Source organism: Prionailurus bengalensis, unplaced genomic scaffold (assembly GCF_016509475.1).
Source record: "Prionailurus bengalensis isolate Pbe53 unplaced genomic scaffold, Fcat_Pben_1.1_paternal_pri Un_scaffold_89, whole genome shotgun sequence".
NCBI lineage: Eukaryota > Metazoa > Chordata > Mammalia > Carnivora > Felidae > Prionailurus > Prionailurus bengalensis.
In genome coordinates this window covers 98,521-126,436 of record NW_025091187.1, presented here as the reverse complement: position 1 = coordinate 126,436, position 27,916 = coordinate 98,521, and the positions used below count along the sequence as shown (strand labels likewise).

The 27,916-nt window shown below is 54.5% G+C and overlaps 1 protein-coding gene across 1 annotated transcript; it reads right to left on the bottom strand.

Moving 5' to 3' along the window:
* Positions 1-11: 11 nt before the first annotated feature.
* LOC122478550 (probable palmitoyltransferase ZDHHC11B) lies at positions 12-27,770 on the bottom strand. Its single transcript, XM_043572101.1, has 12 exons — positions 27,683-27,770; positions 25,022-26,659; positions 20,716-20,891; positions 20,171-20,272; positions 17,221-17,345; positions 14,913-15,065; positions 12,361-12,470; positions 10,836-10,867; positions 8,053-8,140; positions 5,815-5,849; positions 3,997-4,081; positions 12-138 (listed from the first exon to the last, which is right to left on the bottom strand). Exons 2-12 carry the CDS (start codon positions 25,232-25,234, stop codon positions 100-102), a joined length of 1,158 nt encoding a protein of 385 aa, XP_043428036.1. The 5' UTR covers positions 25,235-26,659; positions 27,683-27,770; the 3' UTR covers positions 12-99.
* Between the last annotated feature and the right edge of the window lie 146 nt (positions 27,771-27,916).

Below are 27,916 nucleotides of genomic sequence, written 5' to 3'. Positions count from 1 at the left end.
CATCACAGTACCCCAAGGTTTCCCACAAAAGACTGTGTTCCTCAGGAATCATGGTGAAGGCTTTGAGACACGGGAAACACCTGCAGGAGGCTCAGAGACTCACCTGAGGGCAGATAAAGTCAGGCTGCTGTGTATTCCCTGTGAGGGAAGAAATGATTGTTCACAACAGGAAACAAGATGGAGTGGTCAATGTCGAGCTTCTTGTTAAACAAAACCCACATTCTCTATTACCCGATTTGGAGCAAATATCCTCAGGGTCCCGGGGTCAGGGAAGGGGTCTGTGAGGGAGCGCACTCCACAGCCAGTGCCCACACTGGCCAAGGGGCCCGCTCAGGACCGGTATGTGTCACACGCGGCCACCAGTGGGCCCTGACCTCTGTGGCAGGTCTCCATGCGGGCAGCTGCCAAGACTGAGGCGCACAGAAGAGGGGCCGCCTGAGGACTCGGAGGGCTGAGGGGAGACGCCCCAGGAGAGTCTGACCTTGACAGCACCTGGGTCTCAGGGCAGTCAATACCTAAGTATGGTATTTTTCTTTTTTTTAGTTTTTTTTTATTTTTTTACATATACATCCAAATTAGCACATAGCGCAACAATGATTTCAGGAGTAGATTCCTTAGTGCCCCTTACCCATTTAGCCCATCCCCCTCCCACAACCCCTTCCGTAACCCTCTGTTTGTTCTCCATATTTATGAGTCTCTTCTGTTTTGTCCCCCTCCCTGTTTTTATATTATTTTTGCTTCCCTTCCTTTGTGTTCATCTGTTTTGTGTCTTAAAGTCCTCATATGAGTGAAGTCCTATGATTTTTGTCTTTCTCTGACTATTTCACTTAGCATCATACCCTCCAGTTCCGTCCACGTAGTTGCAAATGGCAAGATTTCATTCTTTTTGATTGCCAAGTAATACTCCATTGTATATACCACGTTTTCTTTATCCATTCATCCATTGATGGACATTTGGGCTCTTTCCATACTTTGGCTATGGTTGATAGTGCTGCTATAAACATTGGGGTGGATGTGTCCCTTCGAAGCAGCACACCTGTATCCCTTGGATAAATACCTAGTAGTGCAATTGCCGGGTCATAGGGTAGTTCTATTTTTAGCTTTTTGAGGAACCTCCATACTGTTTTCCCAAGTGGCTGCACCAGCTTGCATTCCCAGTACGGTGTCATTTTTATTTCACAATGGATATGTGGTTGTTCCAGGACCATTTGTTGAAATTTTCACTTCTCCCCAAAGGATTGCCTTGGCCGTATGTGAAGGCTTACTTCTAGAATTTTTATTCTATTCCATTTCTATTCCATTGACTACACTAACCTGATTACTATAACTTTTTAGTAAATTTTGGAGTCAGATTGTATAATTCTTCCAATTTTGTTCTCTTTTCAAAATTGTTCTGGCTACTCTAGGTACTCTGAATTTCCATGTACATTTTATGATTAGCTTGTTGGTTAAAACAACAACAACAACAACAACAACAACAGCAACACACAAAAGAACAGAACCTCCTAGGAATTCAATAGGGATTGTACTATGTCCATAGATCAGTTTTGGGGGAAATGCTATCTTAACAATATTGAGTGTTCATATCCATGAACGTTGTATATCTTTCCATTATTTTTTAAATGTCTTCAGTTTCTCTCAGCAATGACTTATAACTTTCAATGTATAGACTTTACTACAGTTTTGTTAAATTCATTATTGTTAATGCTATTGTTAATAAAATAACTAATATTATTTTCAGTGGCATTTTTGCCAAATACAGAAATATGATTGGACTTGCTATTTTTTTTTAACAATACAAAGTCAAAAGATTTATTTTGTAACAACTGTTTCCATTCCAGATAATGGCAAATTACATAAAACATTTCTAGGTCAGCCAAGGCAATGGAGAAATTTTTACTTTGACCACATGGTGGCAATTTGCTGTGGAGCTAGCTGGAGGCACACAGAGGTTCCTGACGCCAGGTAGGGACTGTATTTGATTTCAGGTGTGCTCTGGATAACACTGAAGATAAACGTCCCAGAGCTTACTGGAGAGCACTTTACCTGCCTCTTGCAAAGCTATTTCATCACTAGTAGTTTTGTTTTTTGTTTTGTTTGTATTTTAGAATCATGTTGTCTGTGATCAACACAGTTTCACTTTCTATTCTTTATTCCTTTTTCTTGTCTTATTGCACCAGCTGGAACTTCAGTACATCCTTGCCTTGATCCCGGTTTTAAGAGGGATGTACTCAGTCTTTCACCAGGAAGTATGTTAGTTGTATTTAATAGGTGTATTGCATAGGTCAGAATGAAGATCTTTTCATTTCATTCCTAATTTGTTGAGAATATTTTTTTGTCACACGTAAGAGTTTCTTATTGGCAACTCCCTTTCTGAATTGACATCGCCATATTATTGTCATTTATTGTTGGTATTTTGTATAATGTCAAATAATTTTCACATAGCCATGGTACTTAATCCTGTATGCTGCTAGATTTGGTTTGCTAACACTTAATCAATGGTGTCTGTCTGTGTTTTCTTGAAGGATTTTGCCTCGTGATATTCTTTTGGGATGACATTGTCTGGCTTTGGTATCAGGTTGGAACTGGCCTCACAGAACAGGTCTCCCTTCCTCTATATTCTGAGAGGGTTTGTGTCATTATTTTTTAAAAATTTGGTAGAATTCGACAGTGTTGGTGATTTGTGTAAATTGGCTGGAAAGGTAACTACCTTTCTCAAGTGAGAAATGCATTTTTCAACACTGGAAGATTTAGAACGAATATACAAATGTTTGAAAGCTCCAGACCCCATGCTATTACTACTGTGGCACTAGCAAGCCATATGACCATATCTGGCATATACAGTTTTGAAAACAGAAGAAAATGTATCCTCAGGGGTGTGGGGTGGGGAGGGCTTAAGCCGGTGGGATCCTAAAGCTCCACGCACACCAAGAGGCGAGCCCAGCCATCAAAGTGGGATGATGATCTATCTCAGATAATCCACAGAGGGATTAAACGTGATGATGGATGACAAGTGTCCAGCAGAGTGACAATGAACGGTCACAGCTTCCTTGGATTCCTGAGACAGGATGGGAATAAGGTGGCCCTGAGACTGCTCTACTACACATTCTAGAGGCGAGCTCCAGAGCCACACCCCAGAGAGAGGGCTTCCACATGTTCACCTGGACACACATTATAACCCGCGGGGGTACATGGCCCTCACGGTCATACATGGTCAACACCCCACATCTTTGCTTCTTGAGATGTGTCCTTCATGTCACTCAGAAGCTGTGTGGCCACCACCACCCAAGAAGGGATGGCAGGGATGGGGCGCCAATAGATGCTATCACTGCCACAGCCACCACTGTGACCCCTGGAATGGAGCATCAGCCTGGTCTCCATGCATGTAAAGTGTGTACTTGTTGGAAGGCTTGATGGGAGCGAGTGGCGGGGAGGGGTCATGCCATAATTGTGTTGGCTACGGTTTAAGCTGTGACTTGGCCAGTCACACACAGTCCCCATTGAAGCCCGGCCTCCAGCATCTCCAACACGGAGCTCTGACTCCAGGCTCTGCAATGAACACAGTGGACCAGGTATGTCCCTCCTCCCCGCTGACCTGGGAGATGAGCAGGGGCACCCTTCTGCCGTGACAGTAAGTGGGTCACTGAGCCCTTCCTGGCCAGAATCCCGCCAGCTTGCCGGAGTGCACACATGTCACCCAAGCACACGCGTGATGCTTCCGTTCCAGTAGCACCCATTTTTCCGTCATGTTTCTCTGCTCACACACATGCCCTGTGTTTTAGATCGTTTGTGCTGCCCGCCTTGTTTCCCTTTATCCCCCTCCCACCACTGTCCTGTTCGAGCAGTGTCCCCAGAGGACACCATAAATGCCTTAAACCAGCCAGACAAGCAGGTCCAAATACTGTCCTGCCCTTGCTCTTGTGGGGAGCTTAGACTCAGCACTGGACCCCACCCCTGTGTTTGAGGCTCACTCACGCACGGCCGTGCCTCACTTACCATCACCCACGAGTCCTCCGTGAACGTGTTGGTGGAGGAGGGTGGACCTGAGTGCACATCCGGCAGCAGGTAGTTGAACTTCACTCTGTGGGATGGCAGGGGGAAGGGGAGACACTCATCAACAAGGACGGCCACTGCTTTCTGGAGGGGATGCTGATGGCTGCCGGAAACCACAGGCCACAGCATCACACAGCCTCCTTACCGCCCTTTCCCCTCAGGTCCACTGCATGGTGGGAGACCCCGGGAGGGCAGGGGAGGAGCACCTAAAGGGAGAGTTGCAGGAGCAGCAGGGGGTGTCAAGAAGAAGGGGTGCCCCTGCAGATCAGGAGGGGATTTGGGAAGAGACCCTGGGTTTGGAAGGAAAGAGATGTTCAGGAGTTACCAAGAGCAATGGTGGGGATGTAGGTCGTGGGACACTCAGCTAACTGAACTGTGCAAGTGGATTGAACAGTGTCCACCAATGACCTCACATTGCTGTAAGGGGGGTTTTCAGATGCAGCAACTCTAGCAGCTCAAGGTGTCATCACCTGAGACCAGGGTCAGCCCGATGACCGCGTCCATGCAAGAGGACAGGCCCTAAGCCCAACGACTGTGTCCGTGCAAGAGGACAGGCCCTCAGCCCAACAACCGCATCCGTGCAAGAAGACAGGCCAGCCCTCGGCCCGACGACCGAGTCTGTGCAAGAAGACAGGCCTTCGGCCCGACTACCACGTCCATACAAGAGGACAGGCCCTTAGCCCAACGACCGCATCCGTGCAAGAAGACAGGCCCTTAGCCCGATGGCCGCGTCCGTGCAAGAGGACAGGCCAGCCCTCGGCCCGACAACCATGTCCGTGCAAGAGGACAGGCCCTAGCCCGACTACCGCGTCCGTGCAAGAGGACAGGTAGGCCCTCAGCGGGATGACCACTTCCATGCCAGAAGACAGGCAGGCCCTTGGCCTGACGACCGCCTCTGTGCAAGAGGACAGGCAGGCCCTCCTGGTTCGTTAATTTTCAATCATTCTTGCCAGAAAGGGGCAAAACGGGAAAACTGAAGAGACAAAGGGAAAACAGCATCAGGTACGAGCCAAGGAGAGAAGCCACGTGCAGGTCCTATGACTGGGGACATGTCGAGGTGAGTCCGGCTCCAGCCTCCAGAGCATTGAGACGGTACGTTTCTATTTTTTAAGCCACCTGTTTTGTGGTCCTTTGTCAGGGCAGCCCTGGCAGACCGAGACCCTCACCCTAACGTGAGCATATTTCTCATTTCTCCATGTTCTGAGGTGACTTTCCACACTGGTACGGTTTCCAAGTGGAGACCAAGTGCACGTTTTAAAATGTGTGCTTACCCTGGGTCGTGACCTTCATAATGGGCCACTTTCTGCTTCTGTGACTTTGCAGGGGTGCACTTTGGGTGCGTGTGTGCCTGCAGGGCTGTCCTCTGTGTGACTCCTCGCAGGCTCAGAATGAGCAGGCATGGCCCAGGGGCGACGGGAAACTAGGTATTATCGGAGGTCATAAAAAGGAGGCTGGGACCCGCTCCCCACACGTTCTCCGACTGACACACAGAATAAATGAGCGCTGACGCCGGCGTGCTAGTTCAGATGCGAGTTGTCCACAGGGAGAGAATTACTACATTTCCCCAAGCACGTGGAGCGCAAAAGGTCCCTGCGTAGCTGTACGTGGCACTGTTACGTTAAACAGAGTTATTTCCTACTGTGTTGTCACATTATTTAAAAATATCCCATCAGAGATGAGTCACTTTCCAAAGCAATTTGACTTAAGATCACGTAGCCATTTTCATTCAGAGAGAACAAGTCCAACAAGCTTACAACCTACCTGTGTGAAAGTGATTTCAGGTCACCTGTGGCTGCCTGTGGGGGTAAAGGAAAAAGAAGAAGAAATTGTTGGTACTGAGACTATTCGTAGGAAATCACGTCCGTCGTTAGTTTCAGGTGCGTGTGGCTCAGAGACTTCCTAGGAAGGGGTCTCTGTGTGGGGGTCGCTGTGTCAGAGGTTAAGAATACATTGAAGATTTTAAGAAACTGTCAAACTACTTTCCACAGTGGTATCACTGTAAACTCCCGACGACTTTGCACACCTAGCTACGGGCCTCCGGTTGCTCTGTGTCTCCCGCTCCTGGTGCCGGTAGCCTTTCTCAGGGAGCCGTTCCAACTGTCTTACCGTGGCTTTAGTTGCACTTTCCTAGTGGTGAATGATGTTGAACATCTTGTCAGGTGATTATCTGCCACCCATATATCCATCCTATTTGGTAAAGTTTATTAGAATCTTTTCCCCATTTTAAAAATGGGGCCGTTTTCCCCTATTAAGTGTTGAGAGTTGTTTATTTATTCTGGATTTAAGTACAGGGTTTGCAAATATTTATTCCAACCTGTGACTTACATTTTTATTTTTGCAGTGGTGAATTCTGAACAGGAAATGCTTTCTTTTATAAAAAAGTCAAATTTTCCATTTTCTTCATAGTGGTTTTGGTGCCCATATTAAAGAAAACTTTGTCTACCTCAAGATCACAAAGGTTTTATTCTGTTTTCTTCCTAAAGTGTTATAGGTTAGCCCCTAAATTCAGAACTGTGGTTGATTTTGAGTTATTTTTGTGTGTATGCTGAGAAGCAGCTATTAAGCTCTTCCCCGCCCTCTTTTTTTGCATATGGTCATCCAATTGTTCTGGCACGGCTTATTAAATACACTCTCATCTCTCCCTGTTTAATTATCCTGGCACCTCGGTTTAACACCCACTGATCAGGTTTTATTTCTGGACTTTCTATTCTGTTCCCTTGACCTGCATGTCTACCCTCACTGGGCACACCACCCTCACGGCTCACACTGTCCTGACTACTGTAGCTTGATAGTTCATTTTTAAGTCAGATTGAGTAAGTCCTCCAATTTGCTGCTTCTTTTTCTAAATTCTTTTGGTCACTCTACGTCCTTTGGATTTCTGTATCTATTTTAGGGTTGGCTTGCTATTTCCTTAAAGGAAAAAGCTTGCTGGAAACTCAATAGGGCTCATGGTAATTATGTAGATCAATTTTGGGGGGAGTTTTCTATCATGACAATATTTTGCGTTCCAGTCCACGAATATTCTAAATCTTTCCGTTTATTTGGATTGTGTTCAGTTTCTCTCATCAATAGTTTGTAGCTTTAAGTATACACATTTGGTGCTTGTTTTATTTTATTTTATTATTTTCAATGCTATTACAGATGGAATGGTTTTCTTAATATCATTTTGAGATTTTTCATCGTTAGTATACAGAAATATAATGGGGGTTATTATGTTCATTTTGTATTCTACCACCTGGCTGAGCTATCTTATTATTTCTACTATATTTTTTGCAGATTTGTTAGAAGCATGTTTCCTGCAAATAAAATCAGGTTCATTTTCAAATCTATATGTCTTTGTATTTCTTGCTGTATTATACTGGCTGGAACTTTAGTAAAATGTCAAATAGAAGTTTGAGGTGGACATTCTTGCCTCAGTCTCAATCTGTGAAGAGCAGACATAAACAGACACACACACACACACACACACACACACCCCTTACTCCACGTCTGTGTCCTATAGTTGTTCCCTAACACTTTTTTAAGAATGGACAATTTCAAACACCCAGAAAAGTGGAAAGGATTGTACAAGAATGCCCAAACACTCAACTTCTAGGTTCTATCATCATTAAAATTTTGCTGTGAATATTTCTTTTTAACCATGTGACTATCCATCCATCATTTTATTTTCTGGTGCTTTTCAAAGCCAGCAGGACACAGACATCAATACCCTTCGTTAAAGCACACGGATGCCACTTCAGTCTTCGCACACCCAGATTGCGTTGCATTTATCTTTCTCCCCCCTTACACACACACACACACACACACACACACAATAAGCCCTACAGTTAAGGATATTTTCTGTCAGTTTTCCTTCTCTTCTCCCTCCACCTTTGTTCCCATCTGAGTAGCATGCCTGGGTACTGAGTAAATGCTTCAAATCAAACAAGCAATCCCAAGCGTTTTCTGTCCTCATTCCGGGGGCAGCCTGAGACCTTTCACGTGCCCAGCGGCTCTCACCTGCAGCGGGGAGCTCTCCTGGCACGTGGGGAGGGTGGAATGCAGACCCGGGCACCTCGGCTGCGGCGGGGCCTCCTTGCACTGCTCTCTACAGGGATGGGGCAAAAGGGAGGACAGACTTCCATGAGCAAAGAAGGGCCTGGCTTTGTGTAGTGAGCTCAGAGAGCACCGCTGACAGCTGCAAAGCTCCATGCACTGGCCGCCATCGTGACATGCTCATCTGCAGAGCCTCAGAGCCAGCAGCTCCTGGGAGGCCGTCCGTGTGCCCTCGGGTTGGCTGCACAACGGAGGACACGGCGCAGGAGCACCATCCATAAAGGTCTATGACTGCTTGCCGGTGGGAGGCCACAGGGGCGCTTCTTCCTGCTGTGGCACCCCCACGCTGGGCCACTGCGTTCTTGAGTCTGTGGGTGCAGCAGGGCTCAGTTACAAATGGACAAAGTGACCTGCCTTGGAGACCATGGCATTGTCACTTTGTGCTCCTTCCTTGCGGCAACTGTAGGAAACTGAGGACTGTCCTTGATTACCCAAGTATGTCCAATGCAATCACACGAATCCTTAAAAACTGAGAAATGAGGAAAAGGAGGAAGTCCGAGAGATCTAAAATATGAAGAGACTAGACCCACCATTACCAACTTAGAGATGGAAGGGCCACGTAGCAAGAGTGGGAAAGCAACAGCTGCACTGGCATTCGCTATCTGCCCGGAAGCAGACTCTTCCCCATAACCTCCAGAAAGGAGGGCTGACCTGGTGAGCCGTGACTGTTGCCGTGGGAGGCACCAATCAGGGACCCAGCTGAGCTTGCCAGGCACATGACCCACAAGCACTTTCAGACGAGTCTTAGTTCAAGCCACTACATTTGTGGGAATTTGCCAGATAGCAATAAAAAATTAATACAAGCCACTTGATGGACATTAGCTGAGCAGAACACCTGTAGAATTAGGCAAGAAGTATCTTCACACGTGTGATCCTACTTTTGCAGCAGATTAATGGTCCAGAGGAAATACTCCCAATAAATTGGTCTGATACCTACTAATAGAGAGAAGCACCTTAGAGAGTGCTACACTAAGTTCTCCCCTAAAATATACCAGTGATTTACATCATGGAACTCCACAGGCACTTACTGAGTGGATTTTCCTTTTGGGGGGATTGACAGAGTGCCACGTGATTTAAAGATACTCTTTGATCTCTTGGAGCTGACATTCTGACAGTGGGCCTTGCCTAACATGTAAGGTTGTGAGTGTCCAGGTCAAACTAGGGACACTTCTGCAGGAAAGAGAGGCCACTGGGACAGATGGCCCAGCGCATTGAGAGGGCTTGTCTCTCAACACAATCGACCTTTCAATACAAAGGTTAGCAGCTCACTTTCCAGTTGGAGAAGGGAACACTATAGTGATTGAAACTAAGGAATAACATTCCAGAAATGAGGAATATGGTCCTTCTCAAAGATGAAGTAACTTATATTCATAAAAATTATGTTTCTTTTTCTTTTAACTATGTCCACAATGTATGGAATTTTTTTTTAAGTTTATTTACTTATTTTGACAGAGAGAGGCCTTGGGGAGAAGGGGCAGAGAGAGAGAGGCAGAGAGAATCCCAAGCAGGCTCACTGCTGCCAGCACAGAGCCCAATGTGGGGCTCAACCCCACAAACCGTGAGATCATGACCTCAGTAGAAACCAAGTGTCCCATGCTTAACCGCCTGAGCCACCCAGTGGCACCACAATATATGGAATTTTTAAAAGGGGCTCTAAAGAGTTGAACAATGTGATTACAATTTTACAAAAACAAAGCACTGTGAGTATAACTCACAAAATAATACTAAAACAGAACTTGGAAGACAGTCCTCGGAGCACCAGCAGTGACTGCAGTGCGTGGGGAGGCCAGAGACTCGAGGTCCCCAGTTCCTGCGCAGTGTCCACACCGACTGCCCGAAAACGGGGTTAGTCTCAGTTGCTTCTAGAGGCGGCTGGCCCCCAGGCTGGACAGGGCGAGGGGAACGTGCTCAGATTGTACCTAAAGGACCGCAGTGTGGCAATGCTTCAAGTGAAACTCCAAACGACCCAGGTTTTCCCAGAAGCATGGCTACCGGGTGTCTAAGGAAACAAATGCAAAAGGAATGAGCGGATTCTTTGGAGGGATTCCCGATCCTCGGTCAAGAACCAGCAGCAGCCCTGCGACCTGCCCAGCTCCGCCAGAACGTGGGAGTCGCCCCCCACCCGTTTCTGCGAGGGCCGAACTTCCGAGAGCACCACAGAACTGGGGCACTTCCGGCCCGCTCCCCCAGGGGAGACCAACTTCTGGGGCAGTTTCAGGGCTTGGAGCTGAGACCATGCGGCTCCGCTCGCTCCCGCCTCTAAGGAATGTTTCCTGTAACTCCACTTCGAACTCTGCCTTTCTCAGAACTGCATCAAAACTATTTAAAAAATTATACGGAAACTAAAAACGTGGAGGAATTGTCAACAACTATGAAAACTAAAGAATGCCGAGGGCGTTCCCCTGCTGGACGTTCAGGGTGAGGCACGGCCGGAAGAGGGTCTCCTGGGGGGGCCGGGGGCACTAGGTCCTGGGCAAATCCACCTTAGCCCCTGTCTCCGTGAACACACAAATTCAGGACGGCTTGGAAATCAAAATGCAAAGCGAATAAAGCTGGTGAAAACACTAGCAAAGAATGTGGATGTTTGTATAACCTTGGAGTAACGAAGACTTTTTAAAGCAAGACAATTGAGAGCATGTAGTCTTTGTCAGACAGATAAAACAACTCTAGTAAGCTTACACACTTACCTACGTGCAGACAGACTCAGGTCATCTTCTTGCTGTGAGCAATAAAAATTCATAACGTGAAAAAGTTGTTGACACTGGGCTTAGTCTTATACACGATTCAAGCCAGTTATTAGTTAATTTTGAGTAATGGTGCTTCAGCGTCCCTGGGTCCTAGGAAAGGATCTCACTGGGGGATAGCACCCCTGTCACATGAATACCTGTGTCTTCACTTCTAATAAGAACCTGGAAGTGGGATTGCTGACTTCAACGGTGACTATACATTTCACTTTTTAAGAAAACACCAAACTGCTGATCAAAGTGATATAATTTGGTATCTGCACTGGTAACGTAGAAGCCTTTCGATCTACAGCTTCACCAATGCTTTTTATTATTGGTTCTTTTGATTATAGCCATTCTACTGGATGTGTAATGGTATCTTACTGTGGTTTTGTGTTTTCTTAATGGTAACTGATGTCAATGTGCTTATCTGCTACCGTGGATCCTCCTTGGTGAACAGTTGGTTCAAATCTTTTGCGCATTTAAAAAGTTAAAACACTGGTTCATTTTTCTTATAATTAAATTTTGAATTCTTTATATATTCTGGGCACAAGTATATGATTTGCAAATATTTCTGCCTTTGGCTGATGTTTTCATTTTCTTAATGGTGCTCGTTTGAAAAGCAAATGTTTTTGGGGCACCTGGGTGGCGCAGTCGGTTAAGCGTCCGACTTCAGCCAGGTCACGATCTGGCGGTCCGTGAGTTCAAGCCCCGCGTCAGGCTCTGGGATGATGGCTCAGAGCCTGGAGCCTGTTTCCGATTCTGTGTCTCCCTCTCTCTCTGCCCCTCCCCCATTCATGCTCTGTCTCTCTCTGTCCCAAAAATAAATAAATGTTGAAAAAAAAATTTAAAAAAAAAAAGCAAATGTTTTTAATTTTGATGAGAAACAGCTGCATTAATATATGGGCCTAAAAGGAGTCAGCCCTGCTGGCTTGATTCTGTGGACAGTGAACGTACAAATGATATAACACACATGCACACCACACACCAAACACACATGTACTGCGCTGCACACACACACATACACGGCATCACACACACCATGTACACATGCACACATACACATGCACTGCATCACACACATGTACTCAGTCACACACACAAGCACCGTATCTCACACTAAACACACACACACACACACACACACAAAACCACACACACATGCACTGCATCACATACTATGCACACACAACCACACACATGTGCATCACATTATACACATCATGCACTCACACGTGCAAACATGCAGTGCATCTCACACCAAACACACGCACACACACACACTGCATCACATACACCACATACACATACACACATACACCTGCACTGCATCACACAACGTGCACACACACACACACACACACACAGAATCAGAGAATTGTGCCAACACAGAAGCAAAGGACTGTGAGAAGTTCCAGCTGCAAGGTGACACTGGGCGCTGCCCCAGGCCTGGATAGCGCAGATGGTGAAGCAGAGGGGCACCCGCTACCTGTGGCATGCTTATTTTGAAGGACAGCTCTTGCCTCCCTGCTGGAACTTTTGGAATCTTTTGATAGCGTTTCTGTATCACATACTCATATGTGCTCAACTTCTTGAACACTAGAGAGGAGAAAGGCAGAAACAGGCAGTTACAATTACGCAGGCGGGCAGAGTGGCCCACAGGCCACAACCCGGTCTTCCAGGGCTTCCCCCCAGGATGCCGGGAGCTGCCTCCTAACCTGGGGCGCTGGGGGGCTGCTGCATGGCCGCCCCGGGGCCCACCTGGCCTGTGGGAGGCAAGCAGTAGCTCGTCACAGCCCCAAGGCTGCTGGCGCCCCGTCCCAGGAACAGCTACCCTGCGGCCTTCCAGGCCCACAAAACCAGTGTGGCCCCGGACGCTGGCTCCGGCACTGTGGCAGAAGCACCCCAGGTCACTGAAAGGACATCTGAGACCCGGGTCTGTCAACAGACAGCACCGTCCACGAAACGGGTTCTGTGCCTGCTTCAGCAGAGGCACCAATCCTCCCACTTCTCTCCCTAAAACCAACAAACACGAGGACAGACGGCTTCTAATTATTTCTGGAAAGGGATAAGGGCCACCCACAGAAGCCTAATTGCAGCTGGAGGGGCGGGCGGAAGGTGGGCTGCCCCCCACACCCGCGTGGAGCCCGTTCCCTTCCCTGGGTGGTTTGTACAAGGGCATCTGTCTGTGTTTGCTTTGGCTTCCTGATGAACTACACCTGGCTCTTACTGGTTCTCCCACCTCCCCCAGAACCTGTGTGAGGGCATAATTTGCATCTGGCCACATGCTCGAGAAAACACTAGTTCTCTGGCAGGGATTGCAGGGATGGCTGCCATCACCATCAGGTGGCAAGTACACACTGCGTGTTCCCCAGAGCTCACACTCGTCCTGAGTTTTGAGTAAACACCTTCATCTGACAGTAACGAGAGGAGATGTGGCTGGGGAGGGAGGCCAGAGTGCGGTGCGCACTGAATGAGTGTCTGCCGTGTCCCCTCCAGCGACACTAGGCGTCAACACAGCAGCCCGGGGCCGCTGGTCTTTGGGATGCTCTGTCCCCCACTTGTGTGGAGGCGGCTTTCCCCACACCCCTGCTGCTGGTACCAGACATCTGTGCATCTTCCTGGGAGGTCTTGCCCTCACCAATGCTGCACTCCACTCGTGCTGCAGTGTCAGGATGTCCTTCCCCCAAACTTCAAAGAGGCATCCAGCTGCCCACAGCTTCTGACAGGCCCCCCAGCAGCCCCTACCCCCCACCTCAGGGTATTTGTGTCACGCCATCCCTTGGAGAGTGGGTGGCCCCAGCGCCTTGCCCAAGAGGTGAGGGGCGTCGCTTCCATGACTGGGCTACAAAAGGCCGGCTGCCCCCTCGTGCTGGAGTGTCCTGGTGGGAGGAGGCACCGGCCAACAACTCACGGGGAACTGAGGCCAGGAACTGGCCTGCCAACACCCTGGCGTTGAACCTAAACGTGGGTCCCAGTCGGAGGAGACCACAGCCCTTCCTCACACCTGGAGGAAGCCTTGTGGCCGAGCAGGGCCAGTGGACCCAGCTAAGCTATGCTGAACCCATGACCCACAGAGACTGCAAGGTGATAACTCTGTTACTTCAAGCGGGGTAAGTGTATTATAACAATAGCTAATATCCCAACTTTTTCTGGAAGTCTGTGCTTTGCTGTCCAAATACCCTGTAAACAGCACCTTGAGCCATAAGCTCCGTGTGCATCTCCCTCCCCTACCCCCACAGTGAGTGTGGCACCACCACCCTCCCTGTTGCTTGGGTTGGGGCCCTCTGGTCCCTGTGCCTGGATCTCCCATTGGCCATCTGTCCCGTGGACCTGTTCTCCAGTCTCACATCCGTCTGTCCTGAGTGGCCGCAGTGGACTTCTGGACCTGCCCAGCTTGCCACCTGCTGGCTGTACTGTATGCTGCAGCTGGGGCACTGTCCCCAAATTCACCCTTGTCCCCATTGGCCAGTGCGTGGAAGCTTTTAGGATAAGGGCCTGGGCTGACCCACCTCTGGCTCCGGGTGCTGATTCCGGCCCTGGCTCTGCTGAGGACACTCCCTGTGCCAGACCCGCTCTGGCAGCCACATAGGGCCCCCGCTGCCACCTTCTCCCTTGCAGAAGCCACAGAGAGAATTCATGCCCTCCCCTGGGCCACGGCGTGGTGGGGCCTGCTGCACGCAGTGCCGCGTGGACTCCAGGAAACGGCCAGTGTCCCTGCAGCAAGCTGGGTCAGCAGATACCCTGTCGCTGGCTCACTATTTTTCATTGTTAGGACTTGGTGCTTCTCTAAATCCCCCGTTCCTTTTTTAATGGTGCCTGTTCCTGCCTCACACGTTCTGCTCCCTTATCTAACTTACTCCTAGTCCCTCTCGTGGCCTCTGCAGGCCTCAGAGCAGAATGAGCCCTGCTGTCCCTCTAGGGGTGTCTCTTCCTGTCATTTGTCTGATGTGCTTGTTTCTAGCAGGGGCCGGCAGACCTTGTCTTGGGCCACGTGGGAACGCAAGGGACAGAGACTGGAGTGGGGGTCAGGACACATACTTAAGAAGAGGTGGAAGATGAACAGGTATCCAGACATCAGGAGGCTGAGGGCAGACAGCAGCAGGACGAACACCCCAATGCCCAGGACCACCAGGGCCTTCGTCTTTACAGGGAAAAAAGGAAGGAACAGCAGCCAAGTGTCCTTGGGCACATCTGCGGAGGCAAGGGAGACATGCATGCATCCAGCACCTGGGGCATGGCCAGCCCCTCCTTGGGAGGTGGGGGAGGGTGAGCAGCCCAAGGAAGCCCCTCCCCCACCCCAGTGTGTGCCCTACCTCACCCAGGTGCCCTTGCAGCCCCCTGACTGAGGTGGGTGTCACAGCCCCACTTTACGGGTCTGGAAGGTGAGGCTGGGAGAGGATAACTAAGGGTCCGGGTTGCAGAGCCTGACCCCCTGCCTGGCTGAACCCCCACCCTGTCCCAAGGGCCATGCCACTGTGCCAGGCCCTCCCTGTTCTCAGTCAGCCACCCTCACAGGGAACTGCAAGGCAGTAGCCAGCGCCTTGGGACATTTCCAGGACTTGGTCATCTGGGCCCCAAGGGCTGTTGACACTTCCGAACTTCGGTGTGAGGAAAGCACTGAGGAATCTGCAGGCAGGCCCATGGAGATGGAATCCAGCTGAAATGCTCTCATCCCACCACGGAGTCTGGGAGGTACTGATTCCAGTCCTTTACGTGGCATGGAAAGTGGCTGCCAGGCCCGCTGTGTGCCTCGGGGGCTGCGGCGCAGTGTGCATGAGGCTGGATGTACCATGGGGTGGCCGGCCACATGCTTGTCCCCTTAGCCGGTGATGTCTTGATGAATTCCCACCAATGAGACCAAAGTGCCCCAGGGAACTGGCGGGTAAGCAGCCCCATGGAATCTTCTGGAACAGCAAACCCAGGAGATTGCCTCAGTCATCAGGCATTCATGTGCAGCACATCCACGATGGTTCTGGAGCGGGCAAGTTCCCAGAGAGAAGCACCTTCGGAGACCAGGCTGCCCTCTGTTCTGCCAGCGCGTGGCAGCGAGGGCCCAGCCGACGCCCACATTGGGAGGAAGTAAGGACATGTGCTATGGAACTCGGGTGCGCTGAGGCTGCTGCTTACCATGTGCGAGCCGCATTTCAGAGTGTGTTGGGGCAATGAGAGGCCCCGTGGCCGGGAGGACCTTCGCAGGGAATCCCCAGTGCCCACCGGTGACTGTTCTGAGGCGGCGGTCACCGGCCAGCCCCTCTGCTCAGGCCATGTGTGGAGAATGTCAGGAAGGATGGCAGGCGGAGGCCTCCAGCTGGCTGTGTGCAGAGCGCGGGCGGCTCTTCCCGCTGAGCAGGGCCGGGTCTCGCTGAGACTCCCACTGTTCCCTTTTACCATGGAAATAGCCAGGATGCACTCCGGAGCAGGTGCAGGTCAGATGGCCCATCCCACCACGGCCCATCCAGCCCAGGTGCACTGAAGGCCTTGGGATGAAGGTGCACAGGGCATGGTGCCCTTCCAGGAAGAGGGCATGGCCGTGACGTGCTCTGGAGAGAGGCCTGGACCGGGAAAGGAAGCTTTGCTCTGAACCCTGAGGGCTGAGGTCCCCAAACACTCAGGACAGACACATGTGGTGCTCCGCTTGGGGTTCTCCCTGTGTCAGTGTCCAGGGCTGCTGTGACTGATGGCCATAGACCAGGCAGTTTCAACAGCAGAGATGAAGCCCCGAAGTCAGGGTGTTGCAGGGCCCGTCTCCCTCCGAGGCCATGGGGGAGGATCTGTCCTTGGATCTTCCAGCTTCTGGGGCTCCAGGCACCCCTTGGCTTGTGGCCATGTCCCTCCAGTCTCTTATAAGGATGTTTTCACTGGATCCAGGATCCCACACATTGCCAGGTAACCCATGATCATCTCAGGATCCTTAATCACATCTGGGAGGACCCTCTCTCCAAATAAGGTCAGGGTCACAGGCCCGGGGTTGCGCAGTGATGGACAGACCTTTGAGGCACATGTGTTCCCAAGGCCAGGTTCCTGGAGCCGCTCAGCAGACACCTGCAGCCACACACCACCCAGCACCTTCCCCAGGCAGCCCTGCCCTCCTGCCCCACCCTGCTCCCTGCCAAGACCAACTACTGGGTGATGGGCACGGGGCCCCAAACCTGCCTTCTGGTCCCTGGGGGACTGCTGCCCTCCTGCCCGGCCCCACAGCTCACCCAGCTAGGGGCGGGCCAGACTGACATCCCCCAGAAGGAGAGCTTTCCCTGAAAGACAGCTGGAGGGAGAGGCTACCACCACGAGTGACCCAAGAGAAAGCAATGCCAGAGAGGAGCCCCCCCCACCCCCCGCCCCGCCGTACTTTCATAGAGGGGATGAGTGCGCAGCATCTCCGGGTTGACTGAGTACTGGATGAAGATGTACAGCAGGATGGTGATCAGGCAGAGCAGGATGGCCGAGGCGGAAACCACGGAGCTGAAGAAATATCTGCGGGGGGCAGAGCCAGACTCAGGGCTGGGCAAGGTGCCCCTGACCCCGAACCCAAGGCCCAGCCTTCTTCCTGTCTCCTGGCACCCGAGATCCCCAGGGGACGCCCTGAGGGCACCACCGGTTTCTGTGCCCCCTTCCCACCCCACGCGGCAGTGAGAAGGGCCTGGCCTGGCTCCCAGGTGGGCACACGGAGGCTCCAGGCGGGTCGGGCTGCCTGCAGCTTCCTCCGCACGCCGCCACTGCTCACCAGGGCTCCGCCGGGTCAGGATCGGGACCACCACCCCTGCCCCCCATGTTGCACGGGATCCTGGGTGCTGTGCTTCCATCCAGAAGCATGGAAGCCCAGCAGGTCGGGGAAGCAGGGGTGCTGGGACGGGCGCCTGGCCGGCCAGCGGCCCACAGTGCATCATCTCCACACACCCTCCCGGGGCCTGTGCACACCTCTGTGCACAAGTGACATCTTGTGCTTTGGCATTAGACCAGAATCACTCCTGTCCTCTTGCCTGTGCTCAGGACACAGAGAACAATCTAACCATCAAAAAATTAAATTCTGGTCAGCAATTCTTGGAAAAATCTCCTGCTGCAGGGTCTTCCTTTGGGCTTTCTACCGTGGTGATATTTAAGGAAACTGTTTCTTTAGCATTTTCAATCTTCAGCAGTGTCTTTTATCCAGCTGAAATTTATCTGACTCCATTATTCTTTTCCAGAACATCTTGAGGTTTGTTTTTGTTTTTTTAACACATCTTTAGGCAGAGAGCTAAAACGAGAATGTCCTCAAAGGGTCATGTGGATGTGGAGGGCAGCCTGCATTGTGGCCCCTTGTCAAAGGCCCTGGAGGGCACGTGTCCTGTGTGTCCCCGAGGTGCAGGGGGCACAAACCTGGCCCCACACCTGGCTCTGGTTCCCAGGGAGCCTGTGGTGTGCGGTGCAGCTGTTCCAGCCGACGGGCCCACCCCGCAGCAGAAGGCCCTCGGCCATCCGGTGCTGCTGGCACCAGGCCGGAGGCGGCCCTCCCGGCAGGGTGAGGGCCAAAGCCTGTCCAACTGCATGTTCGGGGCCAGAAACGTCGCTGTCGTCTCTGACTCCTGTGTCTGTGGTGCCTCAGCACCCAGTCCGGGCACTTCCCCTGTGAAGGCACGTCCTCTCAGGAGCTTATCACACTTTGCCAACTGTTTTGGCCAACTCGTCTTGTAAATGTAGTCATTTCCTCTTGCTTTCTCTGCCTGACGGTGGAAGGGACAGGAGGGAGTCTGGGACTCCACGTGGACAGGGGTGGTCATGCCCTCACCAAGACCCCCGCGCACATGGTGCCCTCCCTCACTTCTGCACACACTCCTTGCTGCTGCCACTGCCCAGTGGATAGGAGGGCTCCTGGGGCCCAGCCGTCCCCACCAGGAACTTCTGGAGGCCACTGTCAGGACCTCGGAACTCCACCCTGTGTGCCCTGTGGGGCCCGGTCAGCTTGGTCCTCCTCAGTGGCAGGGCCACACACCCTCGCCCATCCCAGACAGCCGACCAGACCTCAAGGCGACCAGCCTGTGGCACCAAGACCTTAAGAGGAGCATCTGGGGGAGAGAAGAGAGCCCTGCTACCGTGAGGAGGCAGCCCCCCCCCACTCCAGCTGGCCTGGGGCTCCTCCTCTGTAGTGGAGAGGGCGACATGAGGGCTCCCAGGCCCCCAATTCTCATTTGACTTTTCTAATGAGGACAGCTTTGCATTTCCTTCTGCTCAAAGCAGCAACGCTTTTGAAGCCTGAACAAGTGGAGCATTTCTTGACAGGGCTGCACGGAGCATGGCCCTCCTGAAGCAGGCTGCCCGGAGCACAGACCACAACGCTCCTGGACCGGGCTGCCCGGAGCACAGACCACGACGCTCCTGGACCAGGCTTCCCAGAGCACAGACCACAACCCTCCTGGACCGGTGGCTGCCTGGAGCATAACCCTCCTGGACTAGGCTGCATGGAGCACAACCCTCCTGGACCGGGCTGCATGGAGCACAACCCTCCTGGGCCAGGCTGCCCGGAGCACAGACCACAACACTCCTGGACTGGGCTGCACAGAGCACAGACCATGACGCTCCATGACCAGGCTGCACGGAGCACACCTGCTATGAGTGGTGGGTGAGCAGCGGAACCCCTTGCAGCGCCATGAGCCGGCAAAGGCCACTCTGAACTAGCTGGGGGAGCCCCTGCGACTTTCTTGGCCACTCACAGCCTGGGCCCTAGCACATGGGGTCCTGGCAAAGCCCGTGCAGGACTGAACACCTGCTCCCAGTGCAGCCTCGGCCCACATCCTCTGTGCTCTGACGGCCTCCCAGGAGAAAGCGCCCGGGTCCAGGCCAGCGGGTCAAGGACAAGTCAGCTCAGCCTGAGCCCCTCTGGATGGGGCTGGGCCTCCACATTCGGAAGGGGCTCCAGGCCAACACATTTCAGAGCCAGACAAGGAGAACAGAAAGACGTTAAGGACCGCTGTGCTGGGGACAGCATGTGACTCCCCCCACTGCCTGTGGCCCCCACCCTCTTACCCATGAGGCCCCCAGCCTGCAGGACCCCTCTCTCCGGGCCCCCTCCCCCCTCCCCCTGACCAATCCCCCTCCCTCCCCCAGTCCTTTCACTTTCTCCTTCCCTAGCACCCCACCCCTCCCCCCTGCCAAGGACCTCCTCTCTCTCCACCAGGACCTCACCCCTCCCCACTTCGAGGTCCCTCCTCCCTTCCCCACCCCCGGCCCCTGCAATGCCCTTTTCCCTCTTCCCTGCTTGGTCTCCCTCTCCCTCCCCCAGGACTCTGCCCCTCCCTCCCGGACCTCCCCCTCCAGCCCCTCACCTGTAATTCCTGCCCCCTACACAGTTGTTAAGCCATTTGCAATGGTGGTCAAAGTCAAAGACACACTTGTTGCAGGCCCCACAGTGTTTAGCCTTCTGGCTCCTAGAAGGAAGAATTCACATGAGCAGCCCATTAGCAGCATGTGTGGGAGGAAGACAGGGTCAGAAAGGAGAGACAGGTGGCAGGGAAGACCAGGCCCCAGGGGGGTTATCTTCCCTCAGACACGCCTGCCACACTGTGCCACCAGCTCCCATCCTGAGCCACAGGCCTCCCTCCCAGGCTGCCTGCTGAGCCCTCAGGGCTCTGACTAGCCCAGGTGGGGTTCCGGTGGGGGGGCTGGGACTCATCTGAGCCCTTAGATGGGTGAGGGGTCCTGCGTGTCTCAGGGCCACTGCTGGTCATTCAAGGAAAGCAGCACCGGTCAGCTGTGTGAAAACAGAAAGGCCGGGGCAGGACCTGCCTGTGCACAGCACGGAGAGGGGACGGGTCCACACGGCAGGGGCCGTGCCCTTGGGGCTGCCTGCTCCCACACCCTGGGCACTTACACGGTGACCTCACACAGGTGGCAATATTGGTTCTCGATGACACGCGTGTGTTTGGATGGATCAAAAATGGGTACGGGCTCCAAGTAGTTCTTGAGCCGTACGTTGGTTTCAGCAGGATCGATGCAAACAGCAAGCAAGTGGACCACGAAGTAGAAACAGAAAAGCCCACCAGTCACCTGGGCGTGAGTGTGTCAAGGAACGTGCAGGCAGGCCTGGTCAACACGGCGAAGGTGCCCGCTCAAACTAGAAGCAGGACCCTGGAGGCACCTGCTTACGGCCTGAGGGTGTGGACCCCGCGCTTCACCGAGGCAGCAAGGGAAGGCCTTCAGGGGCCAGCGGCCACCACGCTGGGTGCCGAAGTCGTGGGGGTTCTTTGGGCAGCAGAGATGCTCAGAGCACGTGCGTCGGGCGAAGAAGACAGTGTATCATCAAAAAATGAAGGAGGGGAGCAGGGAGGGCTCACACAGCCAGTCTGCACGGTCTGTCTGGGTCCCATCTTGTCTCTCCTCGCCCCTAGGCCCCTCAGGCTCTCTGGCACCCACTCCCGCCGTGGCACCCAGGGTAAAACCAGTCCCCGGGCTCCCACCCTCATCCTCCCCTTCGGGACCAACACACTGTCTGTCCCCTTGGAAACCAAACAGAAGAGGTGGAAGCCGCCTCCCTGTCAGCCCTGCCCTGCTTCCCAGGACCAGTGCTGAATGGGAGGGTTCAGGGTTTACAGGTTGGGTTCCCGGGTGTGGTTGGGGGAAATGACCCAGCCTGGGAGGCGAGGCCATGGGTGCACGGGGTTCTGCCAGGATTTGACAGGGGTGGGGGTTCAGAGCAGGGGGCTGGGGCTACTGCTCAGGCCTGCGGGAAGCCCCCTCGGGGGGTCCTCCTCAGACCTGCCAGCAGCCTCTGATTCTGCCTCTGAGCAGCCTGGAGCTGACAGGCGGGGTCCTGCCTCCACAATGCACTAGCCTGAGTGGGAGGCTGCTTCTGGCCCAAATCGCTCATTCCTCCCTCGCCCTCCAGCCTCTAGGCACCACGTGCAGACCCAGGGCTCAGGCTGCCAGATGAAGGCATGGAGGCGATGGGGACCCAGCCCTGCTGGGGGAGGAGGGCAGGAGGAGGGCAGGAGGAGGGCAGATGAGAATGAGCTGAGGGCCACGAGGATCAGCCCAAGCTGGTGCCCAGGCCAGGGGTGAGTGGACGGGTGGCTGAGAACCAGCCGGGCCCTGGGGGACCTGCACGGGGGCACGAGACTGACCAGAGCACTCAGTGCCACATAAGGGTTGTGGTGACACCAAGGCCCTTCCTGTGGCCACCGGACCCTGCAGGGCTGGGTAAGGCCTGAGCCTCCCCTGCTCTGCTGTCCCATTCAGGGTATGGGGCTGTGGCCGGGTGGTCAGGGGTCTGGTCAGGCTTTGCCATCACAGCTGGAGACACCAACACAGTGCTGGTATGCCATCTCCCTGCACCTATTCCCTGAAGCCTGAGGCGCTGGCTGGAGGCAAGCACTGTTTGTGTGGTTACTGGGGCAGCGGGAGCAGGTCCTGAGCAGAGGGGTCCGACCCAGGACAAGAGGTGCAACAGGAAGGCCCCTTCCTCTGTCGCATCAGAAATAGGCAGGCAAAGTATGGGGGAGGGACTGAGGCGTTGGGGCCCTTGGAGACATTGTAGGGGCAGCGTGGCCTGCACTATAGCTTCAAACTGGAGGCAGCAAGGCCCCTGACCTGAGCCTGATTTTCCCCACATGTCCCAACCCTGCAGGTGCCGTGGCCAGGCCACTCTCAGAACGTGTCCCCCAGGAACAGAGGGGCAGCCCCCCGCCATGTGGTGGGCAAGCCCCCTTAAGCACGAACACGGGTTCATGACAGGTCACCCGTGGGTGTGTCACGGGTGAGCAAAAGGCCACCTCGTTTTGCCTGGCCGTTCACATCATCAGCCACTTGGCTGAGAAGTGTCAGCAGGTGGGCACCACACCAAAGTTCTGCCCCCACATTCAGATGCCCGGGTTATGGGTGTCTCTCAGGTTGCAGAGAATAACAAAACGTAAAAGGGACAGGGTAGGAGGTCTCCAGATGCAGAAGGCCAGGCCCTGCCCTCGAGGCCTCATCCCCTTAGAGACAATCTGTGTTTGGTAAACACAGCTCCGCCAGCCCAGGACACATACCCTCCTGACCTTCCTTTCGGGTCCTTCAGGTTCTGCGGCAGGAAGGGGTGAGGCGCCCCCCAGAGCTCCCACCACCCGCCACCAGCCCTGCAGTCACTGAGGCTAACCTAACCAGGGGTTTTGCCTGGCCACGGCGCAGGCCCTGGGACTAAGACGGGTCACATCAGAGGCCAGTCCCTCAGCACAGGGACCCTCTGGGCCCTTCACAGGGGCAGGGCGGTGGGGGAAGCTGGCCTCTGAGGTCAGCCGGGAACCAGGGGTCCGCCTCCTCTGCTTTGCCTTCTGGAGGTGCAACAGAGACCCTGCCCTCCCTCCTGGGGCAGCAGCCCCTGCAGGGCCGAACGACGCTGGCGCCCCCCGGTGGCCAAGCGCTTCGGAGCCTGGGGGAAAGGAAGCCAGCCAGAACCTGGGACTTGGGGCCAGCCAGGGGCTCCTGGGAGAAAGGGTGTGCAAGTGAGCTCAGGGCGCCCTCTGGGCCCCAAAGCAGGTGAGTTCTCAGAGTGCTCCCTGCACAGAGAACACGAGGCAGCTCGAGAAGGCCCCAGAACAGGCTGAGCCACGGCGAAGGGAGAAGGGAGACAACGGATTGGAACCCAGAACGCAAACCCACGGTCAGGGACGGGGGTTAGGATACAGATAGAGGGGCAGCTGGACGCTGCAAGGAGGCCAGGAACTGGCCCTCCCCGGAGCTGGCCCCTGCCAACACTGAGGGCTTCTGGTCCCAGAACGAGAGAGGGCTCCCTCTCAGAACTGGGAGATGTTTCGCTGTGGTGCGAGTCCCAGTGAGAGCGCCATTCTGACCAGGAAGTCGTGGGTCGGGCACTGCAGGCCTTTGTGCTGGGACAGAGAGAGGAGACCCCTTGCCACATGCAAAGCGTGAATTGTGACTGGATTCTGGATTTAAAATCCCGACAAAGCAGGTTTTGGGGACCAGTGGAGAAATCTACAAGGCTGGCCGACTTCTGCCCATCCTCTTGTGTGTGTGAAAGACACAAGTTACACGGGGTGATGTGGGGCGTGGGATGTTGGCTTTGGAGGCCCCACCTAGCGTCGCCAACCCTGGGCCACAGGCCTAGAAGTGGGGCAGCTGCATTCAGACACACAGGACCCACATTCTCGGCTCTGTGCCGCTGGATCAGACACCCTGAGGACCCCACAGGGGGAGGCCGGCCAGATCAGGGGCTGCGTGGCTCTGGGCAGGGGGCAGCAGGCTTGCACATCAGGCCATGGGGGACGCCCAGGCTCACTGGTGGGGTTGGCCAGCGGTGGCCCCCAGAGCACGGATGCGCTGGCGGAACTGAGGTCCGTCACTCACAGAGTGAGGTGTGAGGAGGGGGCTAGGCTGGCGATGCCCGCCTGGCCAGGGGAGGAGCACTCGGCTGCACCTGCCACGCTCCACCACGGGGCCTGCGCGTCAGCCCCAAGTGCGTCCCTGATGCCTGCCCACCTGGCCTGAAGCCTACTCTGGTGACATGTCTGGAACCTCCTTTCAAGGCCACCACGGGGTTCACAGTCCCCACTGTGTGGCTCCTCGCAGCCGGCAGGTTTTCTCTCTGGCCTCGGCCACTCCAGGCCCGGCCAACACCCGTCACCAGACTCACTTGTTGCAAGAAGGGACACGGTTATAATCGGTGTCTTCCTTGCACCCCTGGCGTGGTTCCCCCACCAGCCAGCCTGACCCAGCCCACTGCAGACCTGCAGACAAGTGGGGCCCGCATGGGGCACCCCAGACCCTGAGAACGAACGCCATGTGAATCCCTGGGACTCAGCCTTCAGTTTCTGAGCCATCCCTGTGACCCCTGTGCGACCCTTTCCTGTCGTCCAGGCTGCCTGCCTCACCCCAAAGACCCTGGACCCCAGGCGTGCTCTCCCTGCACTGACAGCAGGCAAGCAGCGGACACTCCTGTGCTTTTAGCCCCAGCCCCAAGCCAGTGAGCCACACAGAGAACAAACGTAAGATTTCAGACAGCGTGGCCATGGCGGGTGTCTGGGGTAAAGAGGGGGAGTGGGGTCGCAGAACAGGGTGCGGACCCATGGGTGACTCAGGTGTGGGGGGCTGGTAGGCATGGCAGGGCCCCGAGCCAGATCTGGGGCAGGGCCCGTGGGGAGCCTCCCTGGGACAGCAGGCACTGCTCCCACAGTGAAGGATACACCATACATGATCGAGTTCCACTTAGGTGGCAGCAAGGGGACGAAGATACAGAAGTTGGCGAAGGCCAAGATGAACAGTATGGTCCAGGCCACCACCTGGAAGGTGTGCAGGGGCCACGACCAGCCATTCACTCTGGACCAGCGGCGGGGCGAGGCCTGTTTCCTGCTGGCTTCCCGCAGGGCCCCTCTCTGGCTCCGGCTGCACAGATCCATCTGCAAGACGGGTGGAGGGCCACCCCCACCCCCAGGGACACCGAGGAAAAGGTTGCAGGAAAAGCAGACCCTATGACCACGCGACACTTCTGTGTGCTGAAATCCTCAGGGAATCTTCTGCAAGTTTCCCTTGAGGACGTTCCTGCTCCAGAACAAAGGCCTGCTGACCAAGGGGCTTCTGGGGTCTCTGGGCACTCTGGGGACACCCAGGCCGAGCTGAGGGGCTGGGAGGGAGCCGTGGCCACTTCTGGCCAGGTGTCAGTCTGTTGGAGAAGGTGAGCCACATCACAGCCGCCCCCGGCAGAGCCGAGGGTCCTGGGGACTTTGCCTCATTAGGGCGGATTTCTGACACTCTTCTCGGGGTGTGGGGCCAGGCAGGGCTTACCTGATCAGTGAGACCCCTGGGGGACCACAGAGACCATCCCACATGGACGGCGAGGCCAGCACCCCGGGGGTTGGAGCACAGAAAGGCACCCTGTGTTACAAACGACACAATTCCCGCACGAAAACAACATTTGGATGGAAGTACCGGCCAATGGGAAGGATGCTTCTGAAAACCAAACCCCACTAACGGGGAGGTGGGCTCTAGGGTGTAACCACAGACCTTGGCACAGGGAGGTGAAGCAGGGATGTGGGAGAAATTGGAAGTGCCATGGAGGATGGCAGTGGAGACAGCACTTATCTTGTCGAAGGAGCGAGGGGGTGCGGAGAGGACACGAGGGCACAGGGAAGGCACGGGAGGGCGCATGTCAGCCCAGGAGCCCGTGGAAGGCAAGGGTGGGCCACATCCTACGGGGCTTCCCAGGACAGAAATGGTATCACTGACGTGGAGACACTGAGGTTGCAGCTGGCATTGGATTTGGTAAAACTTGAAACAGAGCGAGTTTTCAAGTTCTGAAAGTACTTTGAACCCGAACAAAGACAGCCAAAGTGTCACGGGAACATGGGACTGAGAGTGCACGTGTGGGGGCACCGCAGCAGCACTCCTCGGAGGCCCCCCGAAAGCTTCCCTGCAGCCAATCTCAAAGTGGCACCAAGAGCAACACTCCGCGGAGGGTGAGCGCAGCCTTGGTCCCTGGGGCAGGACCACAGCGCCATGAGTGTGAGGTCACAACCACGCACACGGCCCAAGCAGCCGCGGCGGGAGGTGCACACTTACCCAGTCACCAGGAGTGGCTGTGGTGGGCACCACCAAAGTCGGGCCCCGCGGGCTCCGCAGTCACGTGGGCTCTGGTGAGCCGGGGGGTCTGGAGAGAACAGCTGCAGGTGGTAGCAGGGGCCTCGCCCCGGGCCCCCTGGCGGGGCAGGTGTTCGGCTCGAACACCCCCTTGGATCTTCTGGTTTGGTTTTTCAGTCTCAGAAGATTCCAGCAGTTCTCACCAGGACAAATACACAGTTACCAACAAACGCACGGGTTCCCGACTCCTGCCGAGACCAGACGGCACAGTTAACGTGGGCTCCGTGTGTGCACAAGACACCCGTGCGGGCACGTCCATCCACATGCTCACGCTCACACACCACACACGGAACACACGTGCACACGCAACACACCGCACATACCACATGCGTGACGTACCACACACATACACCATAGAGCGCATACACGTGTGGAACACACACCACAGAGACATACACATGCACCACACGTACAGCACACACACAAGACACACACGCAACATAGACACACACCACAAACACACACACGCACGCACACACACAGCATAGGCACACAAGATTTCTTGACTCATTTCTCGTTCCTCACCTTTCTCATGCTATTTCCTCGGACTGGAGCCACGTCGTTCCCCACCCCCTCCGCTAATGGCCATCTCTTGCCTTTGGAGCCTGTGCTGGTGTCACTCCCTAGACGACCTCCTAACCACCCCACCCCCACCCCCACCAGATCTGAGCCAGTCCCCCGTCTACTCCTTCCGCAAATGCCAGGACTGTTCCTCTGGATTCAGCCTGCAGGAAGGGAACCTAACGATCTCCCTCTTGGGCAGACTCGGTGGGGCCTGGGTCCCCTCTTAGCCCAAGCTCAGTTCCTGACATTCGTTTTTCGTTACTCCTAAGGGTTTAGTCCAGGTTTTGGTGTGAGATGTGTTGGAGCCGCAATGCTCCCACAAGACCATCGTCACCTCCACGTCCCCAACACAAACATGGCCGACTCACAGAAGCTTCGAGCAGAGGCTGCTGCACTGGCCCAGTGTGACTGTGGATGGTGGCCCTGCCCCCTGCCAGACAGACACCGTCACACCATGCTCTCTGAACAGGCCGTCCTGGGCACACCTGCGTGTTTATGATATCACAGCCTGGCAAACGTGACCTTCTGAAACCTGACACAGGTCCTGACAGCCCCTGAATCATTATTTCATTCTGTGTCTTGCTTGGGGATGCGCACAGGTTGTGCTTCTCAGTTCTCTGGTCACAGTAGAAGCAGGAGACACCTACCTCTCTGGGAGACAGAACCCGCTCCACTTCCTTCCTGGTTAACAGTCCAGGCAGGACTGAGGATCACAGTCTCACTCGGCCCAGGCCTGAGAAACAACAAAGGCCCAGTTGCTGTGGCAATGATGGAGCCCAAGGCGCCACATAAAGCCAGGGCCGGCCCCACCCTGGGGCCCCCACAGCCAACGGGGGGCAGGGCAGGTCCAGCTACAGACACCCTGTAGAGAAGGCCCGGGG

What these genes read in the sequence shown, in the direction of transcription:
- LOC122478550 (XM_043572101.1), bottom strand. Translation starts at nt 25,234, where the DNA reads ATGGATCTGTGCAGCCGGAGCCAGAGAGGGGCCCTGCGGGAAGCCAGC. An exon ending in GTAGGGGGCAGGAATTACAG is followed by an intron (nt 17,346 to 20,170) that starts GTGAGGGGCTGG and finishes TGCCCCCCGCAG; the next exon opens with ATATTTCTTCAGCTCCGTGG. An exon ending in CTGAAATCACTTTCACACAG is followed by an intron (nt 4,082 to 5,814) that starts GTAGGTTGTAAG and finishes GCCATCCCACAG; the next exon opens with AGTGAAGTTCAACTACCTGC.